This window comes from Eucyclogobius newberryi, unplaced genomic scaffold (assembly GCF_026437365.1).
Source record: "Eucyclogobius newberryi isolate DKJ021-1_F unplaced genomic scaffold, fEucNew1.0.hap1 SCAF_18, whole genome shotgun sequence".
In the NCBI taxonomy this organism is placed as follows: Eukaryota; Metazoa; Chordata; class Actinopteri; order Gobiiformes; family Gobiidae; genus Eucyclogobius; species Eucyclogobius newberryi.
The window spans coordinates 27,273,212-27,296,654 of record NW_027315812.1 but is presented as its reverse complement, the minus strand read 5'-3'; the positions used below and the strand labels follow the sequence as shown (position 1 = coordinate 27,296,654).

The 23,443-nt window shown below is 39.9% G+C and overlaps 1 protein-coding gene across 3 annotated transcripts in view; it reads left to right on the top strand.

Moving 5' to 3' along the window:
• The window catches only part of mpp7a (MAGUK p55 scaffold protein 7a), a 227,548-nt gene that overhangs the window by 120,571 nt on the left and 83,534 nt on the right, over positions 1-23,443 (top strand). The window contains exons 7-13 of one of the 3 annotated variants that reach the window (XM_072451193.1): positions 6,485-6,566; positions 7,530-7,615; positions 8,316-8,390; positions 10,696-10,892; positions 11,210-11,280; positions 20,788-20,832; positions 21,063-21,083. In XM_072451193.1, the coding sequence (XP_072307294.1) occupies positions 6,485-6,566; positions 7,530-7,615; positions 8,316-8,390; positions 10,696-10,892; positions 11,210-11,280; positions 20,788-20,832; positions 21,063-21,083 (577 nt within the window). The remainder of the gene's footprint in view (positions 1-6,484; positions 6,567-7,529; positions 7,616-8,315; positions 8,391-10,695; positions 10,893-11,209; positions 11,281-20,787; positions 20,833-21,062; positions 21,084-23,443) is intronic. The other 2 variants (XM_072451194.1, XM_072451195.1) reach the window with 2 other exon arrangements.

Below are 23,443 nucleotides of genomic sequence, written 5' to 3'. Positions count from 1 at the left end.
TTAATGTTTAGAGGGTCAAAAATATTATATATTTTGTGTAAATTAAACATAATTATGTCACTAGTGTAATGTCACTTTATGTAATTTTCTACAGATTAAGACAAAAAGATCCCATATCATTCTATTTTTCCCGTTTCATAGTCTACCTTAAGGGTATATTTTATAATAAGTGTTGTGTAACACCCATAACATAATAGTTTTGAAATATCACCCATATCCTCCACAAACAGCTACTTGATTGGTGTAAAACTGTGAATAATATCTATAAAATGTATGAATACACAATGTAAGTGAAAGGTATCATCTACGATACCTTTTACTTACGATAGTGGAGGCAATTTTGGACCGTACCAATCCATTCCAATGTGAACAGCCTACCCGACATTAACATCCTAGTAGAGCGGTCAGATCGACTGACCAACAGGTTGGCGGTGCAATCGCAGCTGCCTAACCCTAACCCAGTGTCTGCGTACAACTAGTTGTTGTTGTTGTTGTTGTTGTTTTATGGCGGTTGGCATCCAATTGTTGCATTACCGCCAGACTTTATTGTTGTTGTTGTTGTTGTTTTATGGCGGTTGACATCCGAGTGTTGCATTACCGCCAGACTTTATTCCTTAGACTTTGCCAGACTTTATTGTTGTTGTTGTTTTATGGCGGTTGGCATCCAATTGTTGCATTACCGCCAGACTTTATCACACTAGGTGTATGTGTATGTGAATGGGTGACTGGCTCCTTGATGTAAAGCGCTTTGAGTGCCTTGAAGAAGAGTGCTATATAAATAAACTTTTTTTTTTTTTTTTAATATAACATGGCTTGTGTCTCATTTGTACCAAATCAACATGACTACTTACTCCTTTGTCAGTATCTGCAGTTTAATTTGAGAACAAGGCAATCATCCATCCATAACTGTTTTCATCATGCCATTTTCCATGTGAACGCTGCTAAAGAGACCCGTGATGGCTTAGTGGCGCAACGCCTCGTCTCATAATTGTGAACTGTGTGAACTGAATTGTGAACATAGTGCGTCCCATTCATCAGGCTGAGCCACTGTCCAGCATCCATCATCTGGTCTGAGGTCTCCCTGGGCCTGCCTGGCTTCAGTTCCAGTACAGCACCTACTCTTCTGTCACCCATGCATCCAGTCTTACTCTGACACGTCACACTTCTGCTGGGCTTCCTGTACTGTCTGGGAAAGGATCAAACGTGCCAGAGGGCAAGGAAGGCTCTGTGTACATGCATTGCTCTTCTTGTCATGTGAAGCTGACATAATCAGGGATTATGTATATTTAAAAACACTACTTTCCATTTCAATTAACAAAAAGAGCAGATATGCATTTTATCACCATTTAATATTGAAACACATTGATACAATATCTTATTAAATACAATAAAGCTGTGTTGAATCTACACAGAAGGCACCCGAATGCAAACCAGAATTTGAGGGCTACAGACCACATGTATGAAGACTGTGGGGTGCAGATTTTACATAAAGTGAAGGGATGGTTGGAAAGAGGTGAGAAGGGGGGCATTTTTGTATAAAAGCATAGCAGTGTTGGGTCTAGCTTCTCAGTCCAGCTTCTTTGGATGGAAGTTGAAACATTGTCCAGTTGACTGCTGACAATATAAAACCTTTTTGGTGAGAAAAATCAGTTTTTACAATACTGTGATCTTACGCATTATCAAAAATAATTTTTGGCTAACCACGGCTAAAGTGATGATGGTGGCGTGCATTGGTGGCACTTTTGAATATGACATCCCAATTACATGCACATAGTGATGACTGAGTTTGTGTGATATTTGTTTTGTGTGTTTGAGAGAACTGCACTTCATCTTACCTCCCTGAGTATTTGCATAGTTAAGCTTGGACACTCCCTTTAGTGCTTGGCCGTGTGTTAGTGCCCCCAGCAGAAGCTCACACCCAAACAGAGAAATGTCTGCACAGTGTAACGAGCATGTAGAAAGAGTCACAGCGGCAAAATAAGGAACCATCAAAGTCTGACATGGAGAAATACATTTGCGTTTGATAAAAGCAAGATTTGGAAAGGATTGCTTTCACATTTGAATTCACATTTGTTTTTACATTCTATATATTGAGTATTTGTCACATTTATTCATACAGATTGGATTATTGTTCTTTATAATTTACAGTCAGTCAAGTACTGGTAATCAACCAACCAGTGCAATAAAGAAAACTCTTCAAATCTCCAACAACATAACTATATTTTATTGTGAGTGGTTAAGTATTATAAGCAATATGATATTCCCATTGGTGTGTTTTAACAGAGGCCACATAAAAGTAGACCCAAGAAAATAGATGGGATATTTCAGTACAAGTTAATAACACAGCATGTATGCACAATCTGATGGATCGCACTAGTCACGTCCATTACAAGTCCTGCTCTTTATTTCAGACCAGAGGAAATGAAACCTGAAGAACCACGAAACCTGATAACACTTCTGTACAACTACTCAGCAGGCTTGTATTAATGGGCAACTGACAAAACTTTACATGCAGTGGTAGAAAGATTCCTTTATATAATTCGTTTGTATTTACCTTAGTGAGAGGTTGGTTTTGAAGAAGTCAATAAGTTAAAATAATTGGCTCTCAAACGGTTTGAGGCTAGGGACACCCATCGTTCTCCACGATTGCATCACAATACATTTCCGGTCAAACCAAGTTAAAACCATGTTTATAACCGAATTTGGTTGAACGATCCTCATAGTTCTTATTTGTATTGATATAGTTGTTTCCATCAGAACATTGTATGTTTGGGATTGTACATCCTAAAAATTAGTAGTAGTATTCAAGTGATCATCACTGTTTGTTCTTCACAATTTTTGTTTTCCCGAACCCCACTTTGAGAACCATTGAGTTAAAGAATGTGTTACAATAGTAGTAGTGGTGATGTTAGTTGTAGTAGTGTTTGTTGTACTTGTTGTTGTTGTATTTACCTATAGCATTTTGACATTTCCAACATAAATCATTTATACCCATTATATGGAGCATTGATGAGGTACAATAATATCCATTAAGAATTTGAATTGAATAAATGTACCTTGGGCTTCACTGAAAAAAAAGTTACTTGCAAGAATTGAGTTCTGTGTCACAATTTCTGATGGAAATTGTGACTTTTATTATTTGTTTGGAATTTGCTCCACAAACTTGTAATACTTTATTAATTTATGGCTTAACGTCCTTAAGCCATAAATTGAAAAAAAAAAGGACTTTTTATACTGACGGAGAAGATTTTTTTAAGTGGATAGGCCCAGTAATTAGAGAGATGAACCATGAACCAGTTCAACAAATCTGCAATCTGACAGTTGAACAGCTAATTCTGCCAGAGAATTCTGACTTGTCTCCAGCACAATATAGGAATTCTAGAATGGGAACCCGACCTATTGAGGTTGTTTCGATTGATGGGTTCTTTTTTTTTTGCCACTTCCCCAAACAAGTAAAACTCAGCAACTTTTCGGAATGAGGGGAGAAAGCGCTAACAAGCCAGCTGACATTGACTTTAACAGTAGCTCAGTGGTAGAGTGCTCGTCTTCTGATCCAAAGGTCGGCGGTTCGACTCCCCGCTCAGTCAGAGCGGTCAGATCCACTGGCCCGCAGGTTGGCGGTGCGATTGCAGCTGCCTCATGTGAATACTGCCGTTGTGTCCTTGGGCAAGACACTTAACCCAACTTGCCCCCCAGTGTCTGCGTATATCTGGGGTGTGAATGTGTGTGTGAATGGGTGACTGGTTCCTTGATGTAAAGCACTTTGAGTACCTTGACGGTAGAAAAGTGCTATATAAATGTGACTATTTACCATTTACATAACGCCGTTATAGCAAGGAAAAAGTAATTGGTCAGATTACTCATTACTGATAAAAAGAAAATAACAATATTAGTAACTCTGTTTTACTATAACACCATTAGTCTTTAATATAGTTATTCTTTAATGCTATTATTCCAAACACTGCTGTTAACCAATTTTGATTTGAGGGTTATGCTACAAAGAAAAATATTTTTAACCTTGAATTAAGGTTCCTCAATACCATTAGCAGATTCAAATGTTGGCAGAAGTTAAGTGCCCTGATTAAAATTGAGTGTTAATTGACCATGCACTATCACTCTGTAATTTAATTCACCTGACTGTTCTTCTCCCTTATAGCTCATGTTCTCATTTGGCCTGTCGGGTTTTCTTATCAGACGGAGCCCATTTGGCTGCTGTAGCGTTCTGGGGTTCAGGTTGGGGCTGGCCAGCTCCTCAGACCCCCTCTCCCTTCCTCCCGTCCTTCTCCTGTGCTGCTGACTTGGCTGGTCCACTTGGTGCGATCATATTAAAGAGCTGCATATGTTTTAGAAATGGGTTCAATGACTCCAGGGTCGAATAGCTCATTAGAATGTATGAGGCGGTCCAAAATGTTACACTAACCTTAGAGGTGGGTGATATGCCAAAAGATGATTATCACAGTTTTATGCAACCTAGATTTCAAAGTTATAACAAATAATCTACACGTAGTAGCTCTACACTTTCGTTAAGAGGTAACTATGAGTATTTGCTTGTTTCTAAAGTTCACACTATCGCTATTAAAATCCACCTATCACACTTATTGATTCTTACAGAGAATTACCAATAGGGGTGGGAGAAAAGTGTCTGTGTTTAGAGTGGCATTAAAAAGAAAAGCACTGAATCACAATATCAGGAAAATTGCAGATCGCCACAGGGATCAGATATTGATTGTTATTCCATAGAGTGCAAGTACTCCTTAATCTCTTGCCAACATTTGCTTTAAAAAGCTCCATTTCACCCACAAAATGGGGATTGCCAGGCCTCCGCAGGGCGGACAGAGAGGACATAACTTTGCCACAGAACACTCTCATGTTACATGAAATGTGGAACGACATGGCATCAACGAGAGCTCAGATGAAGGCTGAAAGTGCCGCCCGCTTCGACAGAATAGAGACTTACTTGACACGCCCGATTTGGACCTTAAAACTCCTGCCATGGCCTTGGTAAATGGATACCCTTTGGCTCTGGGGAAGGCCATTACAGGGAAATGGATGGACTGGACCATCACATATTTAACAAATATTAGACAGAACGGGTTTTAAATTAAAATACATTTTAAAATGTATTCTGTTTTTCTTTTTTATGTTTAGAACCATTATTACCTGTCTAGTTTTTCTGTGTCATGTTCTGTGTTTAATGTTATGTTAAAAAAAATGGGATAAAATAAACACTTTTAGATTTGTTATCCATAGATTGATTACATCAGTGTCAAAGATTTATTTGCAAATCCGAGATCCCCATTCAATAAGATCCTAACATTGCTAGTTCATCCCTCTACTGTCGCCTCTCCCTTAAATAATCCAATACATTTTGCAGACACCTTTTACCACTTGTATCTGTCTGAAAGCACTGAATCATTTCAAGCTGCTTTGAGTCGCTGCAGTTTGAGTCCCTCTGTTGGCCTAACAGTGCGTCTCTCCTCTCTCTGACCCTCCTGACCCCGCTACTCACTGCTGCCTATTCTCACCTTCCCAAAACCAACCTAAGGATCCTACAACCTCGGCACAACCCGCTCACTGACTTACAGCATCACTCTCTGTCTCCCTCCTCCAAAGACCTTGAGGAAGCCATTATCTGGGACGAAAAACCATTACGCACAAAAGGGTCAGCCAAACTATTGCAAAGACAAGCTAAGTGCCACAATCTCACAGCACCTTTGTTCTTTAAAGATGTTTTTTGAAAAAGATGTCTCCCCCCAAAGCAAACAGGAAAATGACACTCGATGAGGCGTCGCTGCATATCCACTTTGACCTAGTCTTTGCCAGGCTTGGACAGTTGATGCAAAGCATGTCTCCTCCATGTTTTTTCAACCCCAGAAATGAAAATATTCTCGGGTAGATGATGAGAAAAGCAGGTACCAAAAAGGTGGAAGGATGAGTAGTAGCGGCAGCCACAAACTTTGTACAGGCCAGACATGCATTCTGTCTGGGTTTGCCAAAGTCGGGATGTGACGCCATTTGGAGTTTTCAATATCCACAAATTCCTAAATGTTCCCTTAATGGTATTTGTGGCAGTGCTGTGACAGTTTGGCACTGTTATAGTGCTCATTGAATAACTTGTTTTACAGCAAAGAGAAAAGCTATGTGAGCTTACAGTTAAATGGATCATTGCCGTTGCCCTGTGTGAGGGATTGGAAATCCTATCCAGGTCCGAGCGCGTCTTCCTGACTACTAACCAAAGAGAAGACAGGAAAGGCTCCAGTAACTGTGTGTTTTGGGGCTCGTTTCATTTATCTCTCTGTCTAGACTCTGGCTGAGTGTATTTATGCCATGTGCCATAACTGGAGCAGGGGAAGTTCAATCAATGGCTATGACTATTTATAGAAAACAACATGGTTTTCAAAAAGGAATGTGTACGGAGTGCTTGAGATGGGACTTGTAACCCTGGGGGAATATCTTGAATTTTAAGTTTTTCTGTTTTTTGCAGGGAGCAACAATCAGACGAGATGACCACACCGGAGCCATACTCGTCGCTCGGATAATGAGAGGAGGAGCAGCAGATAGAAGTGGTCAGTATTTAGTAAACTACCTTACAAGTGATTGTTTCAAGGTGTGAGGAGGCAACCCTGCATTCAACAGAATGAATATATACTTTATTATTTTTCAAGTAAATAAATGCAAGCTATATTTGTAGGTTTAATGACACTTAGGTGGCACATTATAGGATCGAAACAACACTAAGATTGTTTCTTATGAATTCCTACTTTTCTTTGTTTTATTTTGACATTTTCATTTTTTTTAATGTTGAATTTTTTAATTAAAAAAAAAAAAGCACAATTACAAAATGCATTAACATACACCGTAACACAAAGCATTGCCATACAAGTAACAAAAAGTTTAACTGAACTCATCTCAAAAGTACATTAAAATATTTCAATAATATTGTTTTTGCAATACAGAACATTATCAAATATCCCTTTTTTCCTATCATGCTACACTGTAACATTCCTCAATGTAGATGGTGGAACCTCAACCAGAAAAGTGTTATAGTGCACCTTTAAATGTACTACATGAGAAAAAAGTAAGTAACTTTACAAATGTTGTAAAGCTGTAATCAGAAATGTAGTTTATTGGCAATACATGTTTATCTACTCTCAATTTCCCCAACATAAAAACTAAAAATCCGAAGACTTGGGACAGACTGTAGGTGTTGTTAAACTCTGCAGTCTGCTTTACTGCTCCCTTTACTGTAAACACAGAGCCAACTTAAAATTCTTGTGTTGTGCATGGTAAACACTTGCTCATTGTGTCCAGTCTGTTTCACAGTTACCCAACGGCGCATTTCCACACGTGTCCACAATAACATTTGGGTTCCTTTCCAGTGGTGGATTCCAGCTAATCCGCTCCACCATACACAAGCCCTCAACTCCACGCACGCACACACGCACACACGCACACACGCACACACGCACACACACACACACTTATGGATTATGGATCTTATGATAACTGCTCTCTGCTGTGTGCCTCAGGTCTGATCCATGTTGGAGATGAACTCAAGGAGGTCAACGGAATCCCAGTGGAGGACAAGAAGCCGGAGGAGATCATCCGCATTCTGGTGTGTCCCGTCCAAGCAGCTCTCCTGTTCCACTCCTTTTGGCTCTGTTCAAAAGTGTCCTTAACGCGACTGATCTTTGCATGCACAAAGACTTGAGTAAAGACTTGTTCTTTCTTTAAAGGTTTCCGAGATTACAATTAAAACAATCAGAGAGCTTAGTGGTCCAGCCTAAAGTCAACAATGGAACAGAATGTAGTCTTTATAACAACAATGGCACCAGTTTGCAATTCCGAATATTGAGCCCAGACCGGAGCTTAAACCATACAAGGAAGCATATAGACCCTTTAAAAGTGTGTAAACAAACAACAACATTCAAACTTCTAGAACGGAGGCAAAAGTGAAATGGAACATAATGTGATTTCAATGAAGAAACTGGGATTCTTCATTTTTCTCTAAGTAAAAACTACTCGGTTACATGTGAGTGATACCAGAGCCTGTTTAAAACACATTTACTATTACATGATTTATTTATGTAATATGATTTCATCATAAAAGATAGAAGATTATAATAGACACTTAGCATTCATTTTAAAAGGTCTATAGCTCTTGTGGATGAATCTTTTTAGGTTGAAATGGCAGTCATAGTGAAAGTTCCTCCACCTTAAAACAGTTTAGGTTACTGGTCTAAAGTGTTTCCAGGGGTGACGTCCTCCTCCTGCTCTTCCCACCCGCTAACCCCTTTCTGTTTGTCCAAATCCAGGCCCAGTCCCAAGGAGCCATCACCTTTAAAGTTGTCCCTGCAGCCAAGGAGGAAGCGCCGGTCAAAGAGCCTAAGGTACACTCCCATCCCATCATGCCAGTTTATAGCCTGTATAATTGAATGGGGCAAGAAACTTATAGCGATTTTGTTTTCTACTATGGAATAAATGTCCATATTTGGATCATAATTGAACTCATGTCAAAGTTTATCTTTAGAGAAAGAATACATTAATTAATGTTTTAAACCTGTAAACAGGAAGTATTGTTGCTAATAGAACCTAATATTGTTCTGCCCCCAATTTTTGCCCCCCAAAACCGGGGGTAGAACAATATTAGGTTAGGATACTAAGGTCAGGGTAGAACAATGTTTCCATGCAAACACGCAGGCTCTTTAAAATATATTAAAGTCTATTTATTTGGCAAAAAAAAATACACAATGGGCCTTAAGTGTAATCTATGTAATAGCATAGTCTTGTTCAATTGCATCGTACTTATTATATTATGGAATTTGGTTACAATTATGTATGTAGCTCAGTTTCTTAACCTGAAGCCTGTTTTTCTACAGCACATTTAAACATATTGTATCCATCCATTATGAACAAGTCAAACTGTCTCTCACCCAGCGTTTCCCCCTCTGCCTCCCAGTGTGCCTCTGATGTTCTCTTTGTCATCTCTCATCTATCAGGAGGACACTCAGACTGGAGCTAATTCATGTTTTATGCTCTTAGGTCAAAGTCATTTTTCATAACACAAAACACACACTTTGTTATCGGAAAGCTGAGCGAGTAAAAGCGATGCACAGGTTTAGACACTTAAAAATACCCCAAATCCATCCAGACGACTCCCTTACTTCTCTAAAGACACTCGCACCACATTCAGAGCCGTCGTAGGAACGCGATCTCATCCTGACCTTTTATTATGTTGGACCAAGTCATAGCAGGTGATTTAGGCTGTGATTTGGGCCCACCACAGGGATCCATTTCAGACAGATCCACAATTTACTTCCAAATGAATCATCCGTTTGAACCTCAGGAAAAATGCACTGAGCCATGTGAAGAATGAGAATAACTGCACCTGCTTCATCCAAAAAATTCTCTTTTTTTGAAAATGAATTTGTATCAAATAGTTGATTTGTGTATGATTTTGAAGAAATTATCTTCGGGCAATCGACACTTTGTACACATTCAACTTTTTGGGTCATCAGATTTTTGTTATGGACTTCACCAGATTTAAAGGTAGAAAGCAAATTTGAATACGTATGTATACATGTGTGAAGACATTTCTGATGATTGTGGTGGATGTAGGGCAATAAAAATTCAATAATATAATATAATGATAACGTAATCTAGTCCTGTGACAATCTGCTGTTTGCACTGATGGTCAGCTCTATGGTCAAAAAGACACTTTTCCTGTGTCTGTTTGAGTGATGGGTGAATTTGACCAAAGTCAGTGAAGTGTGAACTCTCAGAAGAAGATGTCTGCAAAAGGCAATATAAATATGGCAATAAAGGAAGTATAAGCGTTGATCAAATCAAAATTTGTATCCAGCTCTTAGAAAATTGTGTAAAGGTTGTGTACCTGATTTTCACACTATGTACCGGTTCATATACATCTTTGTTAGTAGTTCCTAACTCTCACAAACCCTTTGGCAAGTCATCAATATTTATATACATGAATTTAGAACAGCTCGCTTCAAACTCAGCCAATCCTAGTGCTGCTTATGGTTCTTACTTCTAGGTTAGCGAAAAATAAAAAGCATTTTGAAGCAGACGGGGTGCAGTGGTCTGACTTTGTCATAAAAAGCTGCTTTTGCAAGATACTATATGGGGGAACGACAAAATGTACTAATTGACAAGAAAAAAAGGTGGGTACCCAGCTTGAATTGTTTGGAATATTACTCCATAGTCTAAAATAAATTAAAAAAAACTTGTTTATATCCAGTGTTGCTTGGTGGCTGAGTGGGTGGAGCCTGCGTCAGCCTCCGCGTCTCAAACCAGGTTTGAGTCTGGTTCAGACGATTTGCTGGGTGTCCTTTCCTCTCTCATTCCCATTTGGCACTGCGCTGTTCTGTCTGGTAAAAAAACGGAAATCCTTAAAATAAACAAAAAGCAAACCGTATCTGCCATCCAAATTTCAAACTTGTATAAACCTAATCATTATCAATGTGGTGATGTATTTTACTCTAGTTTAGTTGGTGGTGAATAAGTACAACAGTAACAACAGGCGCTGTCATCGAATGAGTCAGACCCACTTGGCAAACACATGGATGTTCCAACTTGTGATTGCACTGACCTTTGTACAGTAATCCTCCTGAGTCGTCATCACACCACACTCCACTGCCTCTCCTCGTCTGTTCTCTAACTCTCTGTCTCTGTGTGCAGGTCTTTATGAAGGCCCTCTTTGACTACAACCCTTTGGAGGACAAAGCCATCCCATGTAAAGAAGCCGGTCTGGCCTTCAAAAAAGGCACCGTCCTTCACATCGTGAGCCAGGACGACCCGACCTGGTGGCAGGCCAAACACCAGGGTGAAGCCAACCCTCGCGCAGGCCTCATCCCCTCCAAGCAGTTCCAGGAGAGGTGAGGTGCAAGGCCCCAACATTACTGACACTACAAAATGTCTTCAACAGTATATTACAGCTGTTAGACCATAGAAGCTCACAAACGTATCAACCAAAAAGAATGAAAACGTACCCACCCCTTTCCTCATTGTTTAATGCTCTTAAGACATGCTGCCCACTCATAAGTGACGGATACAGGATCATCATCATATTTTTATTCTCCAAAAATCCATATTGCTCTTTTTCCACATCTCCTTGTGTCACTGTGTTCTCTCCACTCCTGTTTATGACTCCCTGTGCATCCCTCAAATCTGAGCTTTGTGTTCTATTCTGCAGGAGGTTTGCAGTGTGCCAGCCCGTAGTCACTCTCCCATCCTCGCTCCTCCGCAGCTCCACCCGACGATCATGTAAGCATATTTCATCACGCCACGTTTGGTTTTGGTCATTTCTGGTCCTACTTTTCTTTAAGTCATTTGTAGCATGTTAGCGCGTCACACCTGTCAAAGGAGCTGTGTGTCTGGGGCATTTCCTTCATGCTCCATGTTTCATTTTGTCTATGTCTGTCACCACATTCTGCTGTCTCAACCCTGTCGGTCTCACCATATGTTGGATGTGCATTATGCACAGTGAGAAAAAGTTGAATCTTGAAGCTGGAAGATAAACAAGTTGAACCTAGTGCCCATAATTGCAAAGACTAAATAATTAATTTTATTCTGTGTAACAGTTTAACATTTTAACAGAATTTGCTGTACAATATGGCAATATAAGCATTTTTTATATCCATCAGTAAGTATTATATCAATCTGACATGATACGAACATGGAATGTTTCCAAGCGGCTGCCACGGGAGCGCCAGGCCTAATCCTGTTTATACCATGACTGCTCACTACACCTGAGTGAAAAGCCTGTCCAGACGGTTCCTGCTCTAACCTGAGGCACACACAAGCTGCCAGACTCCACTTTACACTGTATACAGTATGAGAGAGCTGGCACAGACACAGCTCCAATCTGATCACACAGGCCCGGAGCAGTGAAATGGAACTGCCAATGATGTGATGGAGGCCCACACACTCTTTAGGCCACAACTCTCTCTTACCTCTAACTTTGCCAGATATCAAGGGCAATGTAATATACCTGATTTGAAAAGTAATCATCTAAATGTAGAAGCAAACTTTATCAGAAACATGTATATTAAGAAAATCACAGGGCAATGATTTTGACTATATACTGTGGCCATACAACAATATTCTTCACCCCACAACACACAGTTCAACATTGGCCTTTTAATCAGCTTCAAATTGTCAGCAGAACTTATTGGCCAAGTTTTTTTCCATGGCTAAGACAGATTTTTAAAGAATCCATAGCAGATGACCAGTTTATATTCTGGGGCCAACATCTAAAGCCAATTTTGGTATTTTCCCCCAATTATTTAATGCAGAAATTTATCCTATACACTTACAGCAGAGCAAAGTTCTCGCATAGTGCAGCTGATGAACTGAAGAACATTCTGGCCAAACAAAGTTTCATGTCTTCCTCTGTTTTAGTCAAGTGGTTCACCCATACAAGTTATCTGCCTGTGTTGTAGCCCTCAGGCCAATAGCCGATGTCCTAAATGCCAATATCGTCCTCATGTGTAAATTGTTCTTCCAATATACCACATACTAAAATGAACCAGTAAAATTGTCTCCAGTGACATTGCATGAATCAACTAAAATAAAGACTAGGTTGTCCCGATGTTTCTGAATTTCAACATTTAACCATAACCTATGTAGATTTCCAACCTCAAGCGTACCGCGTCTCATACTCTTTCATTGTGGATTTCCTCAAACATATAAACCCTCATCAGAGCACACTACGCTACACATGTACTTGGCCGCTTCATCCACAACGACCTCACTGAACCAAAACCATTTCATTTGGTCCATATTTCAACTGTAGATTACTACTTTTTCCATCCAACATTGCAAACCGGAATTTAATGTGTCATGACTTTTCCAATATAAAAGCACTAAAATAACGGACAGATCTACAATGAGCACTGCTAAAGTTAGATATATGCCCTGGTGAATTATGGATGTTGTCATTTCCTGGTTATGTTCGACCGCATACTGGCATACACGGTGCCCAGGGCCAAAAATATCCTGCTACAAAGACACTGCCTCACTGTTCTGCTGCTGTTTCTCTTTAAGGGGCCAGTTCTGTGAGGAGAGGAGCCATGGGGTTTGTCAGGCCGCTTCAGATTCAGGGCAGGTGTACAATTTAAACTCTGCTCTATATTTATAAGGATTAGTCTCACGTTTCCAAGGCCAAATGGCAACATTGGTTAAAGAAGACAGAGTGAGGCACTTAAAAAAGTTAATTATAGGCTAGAGTAATAAAGGTTACTTACAAAGTGACCAACTTAAATTGTTATTGATTTATTGTTCTGTGTTAATTGATTTTCCTTGGTGTTTTGAAGCTGCAAATTAAGAGTTAAGTTAAAACTTTTAAGAATGTTTTTATTTAAAATAATTCCTGTTATCTTAATAGCCCAATAAAACAACCTCCACAAGAAAAACTACATGCTTTTCTTATATTATTTGGTGTAGTCTGGACCCTGGTCAAATTTTGCCATGGTGCGTTAAGAAGAAAAATAAATAAATAAGAGAGACTCTTATTTGATTTTAAGAGCACTAAATAGTATTTAAATACTGTTAATGTGAAAGAAGAGATGATTAAGGTACACTTTGTCATCCCGTATATGTAGATTTGTTCTCTGCATTTGACCCATCCTGCAATGCCGCGGGGGCCACCTCTCAGGAGCAGTGGGGCCACAGTGCAGTAGGATCCATCTCCAGATCTCGAAGGAGTCTTGTTCATTAGCTGAAGGATTTTATCCATAATGCATGTTTTGGATTGATAAGGGAAAACTGGAGAAAACATGAGAGATAAACATGCAAACTCTGCACAGAAAGGCCCAGGCAGTTCAGGGATCTTGATCTGAGAGGTCTGAGTGCTGGGCCCCTAGCCCCCATGCCAAGTATTGTATCTATTTTAGGTTGGATTCCAAATGTTGCGATATTTAGTCTGAACTAGAACACTTTATATTTGACAGAAATTATTTTGTTGTGTAAAGTGTGCTTTATTCTGGTCTATAAAAGAACATCGTTTTTGAATGAAATCCTGCATATTTCGAACTCCTACTGTTCTTAAACTCAAATATGATTCACTGGGCCCTATACAAGTTGTATTTAGCAGGTTCTCTAAGAATGATTGCTGCTATTTACAACAATCTTGCATGTTTTAATGTATGCGTTTCTTTAACATGGATTCTTCTCAGACTCCAATATTTCAAACTTGTGTTCACTGTGACTGTTCACTGTATGGATTAGCCACTGCAGTAGGAAGTCCCTCGACTGGCCCCTCCTTGCACTTGATGAATAACTGTCGGAATGATAACAATTCACCCTCTGTACTCTGTACTGAAACCTCAATTAGAGAAAAAGTTGGCCAGGAAACCTCTCCTGTTTTGGGGGATAGGTTATGGATGACTGTGTGTTCGTACCAAGGTCAGATTCAGTAGCACACAATGCCCAGCGGAGCGACCATGGCTGGGTCAGAGAGAGAGTCACCCAGGGCTATAAACTACAGCGTAATTGGAGGATACCGTGGAGACCCCTTCGTCGGTCTGAGGTGGTGATGGAAGCTGGGGGTCCTGTTCTGTCCCTGCTCTCTCCCTGCTCTCTCCCCGCTCTCTCCCCGCTCTCTCCCCGCTCTCTCCCCGCTCTCTTCCCTTCTTTTTCCAGCCCGGGAGCTCCATCGGCTGCAACAATATTGGTCTTGGCGAATGGCTGCGGCACACGTTGCTTTATCGTGTCCATTTTCGCAGAGCGCTCGCAGGGAATAACGTCTTTGCTCGCTGCTGCCATCACCGCGGAATGCTGGAGGAATTCAGCAGTGATGGGATACGCATTCAAAGTGCTTCATTTGCTGTGGGAGGCAACACTTAATGGGCTAAACAATTGTTAGGTCAATCTCCAACGTTACCAATAGCTTTGTTCCATGTCCTCCAAAGAGATAGAACAAGATGGCATGACACTTTAGGTTAGGGTTCAAACTGCTTGATGCAAATAGTTATATTACGATTCTTAGGATAATTTTATGATACTAAGAAAACATCTTGATACTTGATACAGATTCGACACTATTTTTATTTTTATTTTTTTAAAGACAACATTATAAAACAACAAAAATGTCCTAATATGTGACCTTTCTTGTATTTTTCTGAGGAGCATTTCTTTCCGGATATGAGAAGCCATGCCTTGTCTTTTCTTGAATTCCTCAGATGCAATACAAATTGGCTGGTTTTTGACAAATTTAATCTGCAAGAAAAACCCTCTTGCCGTTGTATTTCACTTTTCCAGCCTTCATGACGCGCTCCTTCTCACGTTGGTTAAGAATCGTCATTATCAGGCCTTGTGGTTTGTCAGCTTCTTGTCCTTGTGTTGAGGACTATGTGCTCTTTCTATAGTGATGGAAGGGACCGCAACTCCAGTCCCGGATTTAAGATCTGAAATTATTGTCTGGAGGAAGCCCACCTCACCCTCCGGAATGCCCTCAATTCTGAGATTGTTCCTGCGGAACCTGGACTCCAATCCAGAATCTTACTTTTTATATTTTCGTTATCATCCCGGAGTTTAACCACCTTGGCTTTCAGCTCCCGTGCTACTCGCCTCTGGGTGGCGTGCGCTGCTCCCTCTTCCTCCCACTTTCAACTGTGTTGTTCCCGCCTCTCACCTTTTCTCTCAATGATGCCATGTCATGCTGCATTTCATGCAACATCATAAGGTATATAAAGATATGTCCTCTTTCCAATCGGTTCCGTGTGGACAATTTCAGACCCCTCCATAATGTCTAAGTGGGAGAACTTTGCAGGGTGCTTATTTTCCTCACCGCCTAAAAAGATCATTTTAAAGACTTTTCTGATTGTCAATAAATAATTTTCAACCTATATGATTTTAGACCTCATTTTTATTCTATCACGTGTAAAACATGTTTTTTTTTTGTTTTTTTTGGTTTTTTTTTACAAAAACTAAAAATTAATTTGTGATCCTTACTAAAATTTCACTACAAGTGGGCTGTAAATGTAAAAATATTGATATTGACATGGGCAAATATTGGTCACATATCGGTCACCAGTGGAAAATGGCAAACATCCCTAGAATACTTCATTCTTTAAACATGCTCAAATTGATCTCCTGTGGTGTGTATGAACCTTCACTTCCAAACACGTCCAATCTTCATCCGCCTCTATCCGTTACCTGTCTCCCTGTTCCCTTGTAACCCCAGCTCTCCCCTCAGTCCCTGGCATCCCTCCAGGCCCCTGACGTTATGACTGGCCTTCACACAGCCGTTCTGACACGCTCACCTCTCCCCGTCTCACTGTTTGGTTTGGTCTATAGCCGTCTCAACACGTGGACCTGGTTAGAGCTCACCTTGGGGTCTCCCTCCATCTAGACACATTATGACAAAGCCGCTCTCCGCTTCGCAAAATGACAGAAGCTTTTTGAAAAAAAAACGGCCAAAATTGCTCCTAAGTGGCCTTGACCCTTACCCTGTGTTCAATCCACTTTAGTTTAAAATGTAAAAGCTTTCACACTAGTGGAGATTTGGAGCAAATATGTTCAATTATAGTGGTGTGCAGATAACCCAGGAAATGCCTACATTTTGGGCCATTATATTATTTATTACACATATTATTCTGCACATTTAATTTACCCAACAGGGAAAATCCTTGTGAAACTACATTACAAAATATGCCAATTATTACTTGAGAATTAAAGGAGATGTTGTCCATAATCACCCCCTTTTTTGAGGCTGAACTTTGCCTTTGTTTTTTTTTTTTTTACTTTAGCGTTCAGTTTCAGCTTTGCACATAAGTAATTTGAACCAGGAAGTGTGCTGATGTGTCAAACTCATTATCATGTTAGCACTTACATTTATGGAAAAAAAATATAATTGTAAGACCAAACAATACCATTATACAATTATTTTTGACTTTTTTGGTACAATTCTATTCAATACAGCTCCTTTTAAATGTTATATGTACATATTTGCCATTTCCAAGGCAAACATTGTAAATCATATTTTTTAATATTTTTCCTGGTAAATTAAAAGTAAAATAAATCATTCTTTATCCAGTATCTACATATAATCAATATTTTACATATAGATGTTATTTTGCATTGATAGAGTGAATTGTTACACTCCTATACCTTGCTGCCAATTATTCATTTGAAAATGTGTCACCACCGTTGCCTTATAGAAGGATTCAAACCCTTGCTCCAAGTGTTGAAACAATCTTTTATATCGCATTCCATTTAGTTCGGAAACATCAAAACTATTTTTTAACACAGTAAAGCATGAATAGGCCTTTTTCATGCCCTGCAAACTTACCAGCTGTTGCCTTAGATATACCGTATTTTGCGCATGAAAAAGCGCACCGGATTATTAGGCGCATAAGATAAACAAAACAGACAGATAAGTCAGAGTCAGTTGAGCTTTATTAAACGCGCTCAACTCATTCAGATCAACATTGTTCAACATCAAAACACACTCTGCTATCGCTAACAGACACGTTAGCAAATCCAAATCAATTCTCAGTCAAGATCACTTGTAAACACGTAAAATACAAACACAGAACACACTCTGCTACCGCTAAAAGACACGTTAGCGTATTCACAACAACTACCAGCCTCGTTCAGTTGCAACACATAAAATACAACACAATACACTCACTTTTTCAGTTCATTCCTCGCCATCAAATCCTTCAAATGCAGCTGAACTACATCCCGCATAGCTATGACCAGACGTCCCGATTTACCTGGGACAGCCCTGATTGTTTACGTCCCGTTTTCCGGTTTAATGTCTGCTGAGGTGCATAATGGTAAAAGCAGCCAAAGCGCCGATAGTGCTCCGTGCTAAAATCTCTTTGGTCATGTGATCCCGCATGTCGGACCCACGCGGCAGTTCAGTGATGATTCCGGCCTTTTGATTCCCACAGTTGACTGATAGTTTTGCCCGTAAGCGCATAATATAAGCGTTCCAATGGTCTCTAGGCAGCAGCCATCTTGGGCTCTAGGTGTCTGCGTTGTGCCTGACTGAAAATTTTGTTTACGTTTTGACAAAGTATCGCATGTGCCGCGTGCAGGTAGACTACTACTCCCAGAATGCTTTGCAAATATGTTGTTGGGACTTCCAGTTCCGGAGTACTGTAAATATAGTCGCGCGTCGGCGTCTCGTGTCCCAAATCTTCTTTATACACCATGTATCACACAAAATATCTTCGCGGTCAGTAAGCACAACCAGAAATAAACCATATATTATGCGCACCGGACTATTAAGCGCACGGACGGCTTTATAGTGCGGAAAATATGGTAAATGGAGGAATCTAAACAATGCCAAATAAAAACACCACATTGGTGTTGTTATTTTGTTAACTCGGACAAACACGCTTTTAAGAAGATATTCAAGCCATTTGCTTTGACTAACACCAAGTTCCTCTCATCCTTGTCAGTACTGCACAGTCAGTGCTTTAAATAATCAAGTCCTTGGTGAGTTCCAGCAGACCCCTAACTCCAATGCAAGCGTGTGTCATGAGGAGGATCTACTGGTCCCGGGAGGCCCTTTAAGAAAAAGAGATCACAAGTCAAAGACAAAGAGACGTCCAGCTGGAAGGAACCGGGCCACCGCACTGACATCATCCCATAACTCAGGCCCATTTACAGGCTTCAGAGAGGAGTCGAGCACACCAGCGTTACCTTTAGCAGCCGGCCGTGCAGCGCAGCGGGAGCCCTGTGTCAGGTGTCAGCTGAAGAGACCCAGCGTGCAAGTAAAAGATGGACAGATCATGGGCTATGTCTTATTCAGAGTGTCTTATCGTCCAGCCTTACGCATGTCGTTAAGGATTTGAGGATTGTTTAGTTTATTTAGGCTTTTTCTTTTTTCAATGTTATCTTGTACATTTACATTTTATGTTGTTCAGTGCCCAAAGGGCATCAAGTGCTCTGACGGGCACCGGGCGCTTCATGCAGTTGGAATTGAATAGCCTGTTGCAGCTGCATTGTCCCTTTTACAATTAAACATGAAACCTATATTAGGCCTACTCCGGCTTTAGTTCTTCTAACTAACTCTAGGACTCGAGTGGTGTCACTGCTCTTTTCAAAGTGAGTTGGTGATGCGTATGAGCACTGTACAAATCTGGGGCACATTTGTCCTATTTCAAGGCCCACAAGGAGCAAAAAATTAGAATGAAACAAGATGTGGGATCCGTTGAGCTCATGCGGCCTAGACATTTGTAAGAAGTTGTTCTTACAAATGTCTAAATCATGTTTTCATAAATGCAACAACAGAGAGCGTAAATAGTTAGCAGCCTGTAGTAATCTCTAGTTCTGTCCTGTAGAAGAGTAGGAGAAGGGCTGCGGCTGACTCTGGCCCAAGGGCATTTAGGGACTAATAATAAATATTTGAATGTCCAATTACTCTTTTATCTTCCATTTTACTTTATATAAAATATGAATATGATCACATTTCCCTGTTGGTTGGTTTTGCTTAAATCAAATGTATAACTAAAATGAGAAAGCGCTGTAGGAAAATTCTTATGTAGTGCCAGACTTTTTGATAGACGGTATTTCTAGACAAACTAAAATTAGCGATATTCTTGTACTTAGAAGGAAAGTGACATGGAACATTTAGTCCATTGCAGTTGTTTTGGATGGATTGCAGGCAACAGATGATTTACCCATCAATATTCTGTTCCTGATTTGTGGTCATACTCCAAAAGTCAAAGTTTCATTTTGATCTTGTCCAAATGCTCCTCACTTTACTTTAATAATAACATTATTCAAACCATTTTATTTTGTCTTGTCCTTCTCAAATCAGAACCGATAATAGGCCTAATTGTCCAGGTTTGTTTACAGACTCTCGTATTCCCATCCGTCATTTCAGAACTGACTTTTATAATCGTCAATGGATCAAAAAGAAATTGGACTATGGAACTTCAGGCCCACATTGCAACAACCCCGAATGGTTCTGATTTTGAACAAATAGCACATCCGCTCATATTTCTGTCAGCGCTCAGTTCTTTGCCGGTCTCACCTCCTCCGTCAGTGTCTGCGGTTTGTCTTTGGGCACGCCGGTGACACACGATACTGCCCAAAGTGTGTGTCTGAAATCCAGGGAGACTGAGCTCTGAAGCCTCCTGTCAGGAAGGATAGGGACTGGCTCACGACGAGGAGAAAGAGAGCCTGCTGCTACTGTTGACTTTGATTTCATGTTAGGAGAAAGCAGAAAGTGCGGCGAGGGTCTGTGGTCGCTCTTGGTTTGGGTACATTTGTACCTGACAAATAAGTGAGGTGCAAGGAATTGTTTATTTATAAGCTAAACTTTGGTGCTTTGGAAAACATGGCAGTTAGAGACTTATGGAAATTCTTGGTCCACTAAAGTTGGAAAAGGACATGGTGTGGCACATATATTTATGCAGAAAACTACTAGTAAACATTGTGTTAAACAGGAAAAAGGAAGATTTACTCCCAAATCTCAAGATAACTTACAAAACCCCTTCTCACTTCTGCTGTAAAACCCCCAAAATAGGAGTCAAATAATACCCAATGCCTTGACTTATTGACTAAACAACTAAATGTTTGCATTTTTATATTTAATTAATTCATCATAGTTTAACCCCTATTCTTCTGAAATTGCAATTTATTGCAATTTCACATATACTTCAAATAACTGAACTTCAATGTACTATTTAATAAAAATATCAAATGTTCCCTCGTTTGCCTTTACTCATTTCAGTATCTGTAAGTCTTTATTATTTTAGACTTTAGTACTGTGTACAAAAGCTCATTAACCTGTCTTTATTTCTTTTGAAGTGGACACTCCACAGGCCTGTACATCCAGCTGTGTGCTATCACTAGGTAACAATGTGTGTCTGTTTAACCAGTAGAAACAAAGATGCAATAGTTCTGAAATAGTTTGAAACCAGAGCTTTAGATTTGCCTATGGTTACATATGTTCTATTTGTTCCCTGTTCATTGACTGTAATGCAGCTCCTAATCCTTTATAGAGTCAATGTTGAAGATTGTGTTTTGAAATGTATTTGAAAAATCTAAATGTTTGTCATGTTTTGTCTTCTGCTCCTCTAAAGACGATGTGGAAGTAGAGTTTGGTAGGTGTCTTTTCTCTTTCTTAGTTACTTTTCATTAATTCACTCTAACCTCAAATACTTTACTAGTCGCACTGCAGTGAATTATATACCACCCAACCTCCCTTAGCTCTGATTAAATCCATAACTTGATGCTTCATAACATATGTGTAATCTAAAATTGACCTCTCAGCCTTGGCCTCCGTGCTTCCTGTTATTTGGCTTGTCCTATCACACCCAAGCTAATCATCCACACACAGCACGACCTGAGCTCATGGAGTTTCTGCTTTAAACCACTGGAGGAGTCTAAAGCATTGTTCAGTGCTTTATGTCTGATCCAATTTCTTGTCATTGAAGTTTCATTGTTTGGACAGACATTACCTTACATGCTTCTTCACAGTGCATATGGCCAAACACACAGTCAATGTAGTTGTCCAACTACAACAATGCAATGATCTGACAAATAATATTTCTGATAATACCAGACAAGAGGCTTATAAAGGAAAATTGAACTGCGGTTAAGATTACCTGAAATGAACTATAAAGATTTCAGAGTTTCATAACTCACAACTTCATACCTTCTCTCCCCATCCCTATGTGTCCCTGTGTTTGACAGTTTGACATCCCTTTACCAAGTCTACTTTCTTTATTCACCTTATTCCAGAAGGCAGTCTGGGCACCTCCATTCCACGTAATCCTTCTTCTGGTTGTATTAATTAACATAGGCCTGCAGACCTTGAGATAAATCAAGTTCTAGGCAGACTAAGAAGCCATTTTCAGGCCCAGAGATTCTGTGCATTGTTGACTTGTTGGTCACGTCATTAGACATTTTACACAAATCTATCTACTTTTTTGCATATTTTAGAAACAAGACTTTTCCCTCGTTCTCCATTTAAAAGAATGGAGTTTCCGCCTGACCAAAGTCGAATTTTATCATCAAGCACTTTCCAAAGTGGTTCACAGAGACGGAATAGAGCAGAGAAAGACAATATTGATTCATCAATTAATGTTTTTTTTTTTTTTTTTTTTTTATGACGACAAAAAATACATGCCTCATTATAATTGTGCTCATAAATACATGTTATTTTTTGTTCTAGATCAGAATAGTATCTTAACCACCACAAGCCTGTAAATCCAGGTCATATGGTGAAGAGCTGAAGATCTTTACCCAAACCCTATCATGGTTCATGGGCTCGGGCTAACTTTAATGGCCCATTTACAGCTCTAATGTTACAGCTCTAATGTGGTTGCCAATGGGATCACTTTGCCCCAAACCAGGTGTGTGCTCCGGTGAGTCGGCGTATCCTCCATGGTTCTGGGCCCATGTATGATGAGGTAGAATCCACCCTTTCTATGAATGATATGGAGGATTCCACCCTTCCCCTTTGAACTGTGCCACCAGTCTGTACTGCTTAGACAATCTACCTGAGAATAAGTACTGCAAGTTCACACATCTGAGAAGACATTTGATACACTGGATACTACTATAGTAACTAATCTTTTGATTATGTTAACATACCATTTTGTGTAGAAAAAGATTCAGTTGTAGTCGACTGGACACTGACTCGAAATGTCTTGTTTTTCAAAAAGATTCTCAATCTGTGGATCTAGTCAGATATTTACCCTACTCTGAGTAAGCCCTGCCCACCGGGCAGAACCTGATAATGATAATTATATAATTGTCATGTTTATCTATTTGTTGGTACTGTTTTAAGTTTCCACTCAAACCAATCTTCTTGTTAGGGCTTATGCAGCTCAGAGTAGGATAAATATTCTGAGTTCTCATACTAGACCCACAGATTGAGAGAAACTCGCAGAAGAGAGTGGAAACATTCAGATGACTACAACTGAATATTTTCTTCAATGGAACACTTCTGGACAATGAGGGATTACACTGATTTACACCAGTTTGTGCAGTTTCTTTTCATTCACGCAGTCAGATGCATTGTTTCCTGAGCTGGTCAAGCATGATGCTATATCCATCTGTTGGCCTTTTTTATTGGGAAATTTACTATAAACTGAACACAATTTACCTTTCTCAATAAATGACAAATAGCTTTCCATAGGAACAGGGCTCATTTTGGTTGTTATTGAATAATTTACTATATGAGTGATCGTGCTGTGCGGCTGTGGCTTGCACAAACCACAACAGTGGAGCTGTGTAACAGGCAATCTGTAAGGGACCTTTTCTCCCCTTTTCACCTGCTGCACCTGACTGCTCCACGTCATACATACAGTACATGTTTTAAAAGTACAGTCATCAATATGAACTGTGCAACACAAACTGGTGTATAACAATACTCAAAAGCTCTAGAACCTAAGACTCAAATGTCTTCTTAGGTTGGAACTTGGATCTACTGATCCACAGGTAGATTCTTTACCGT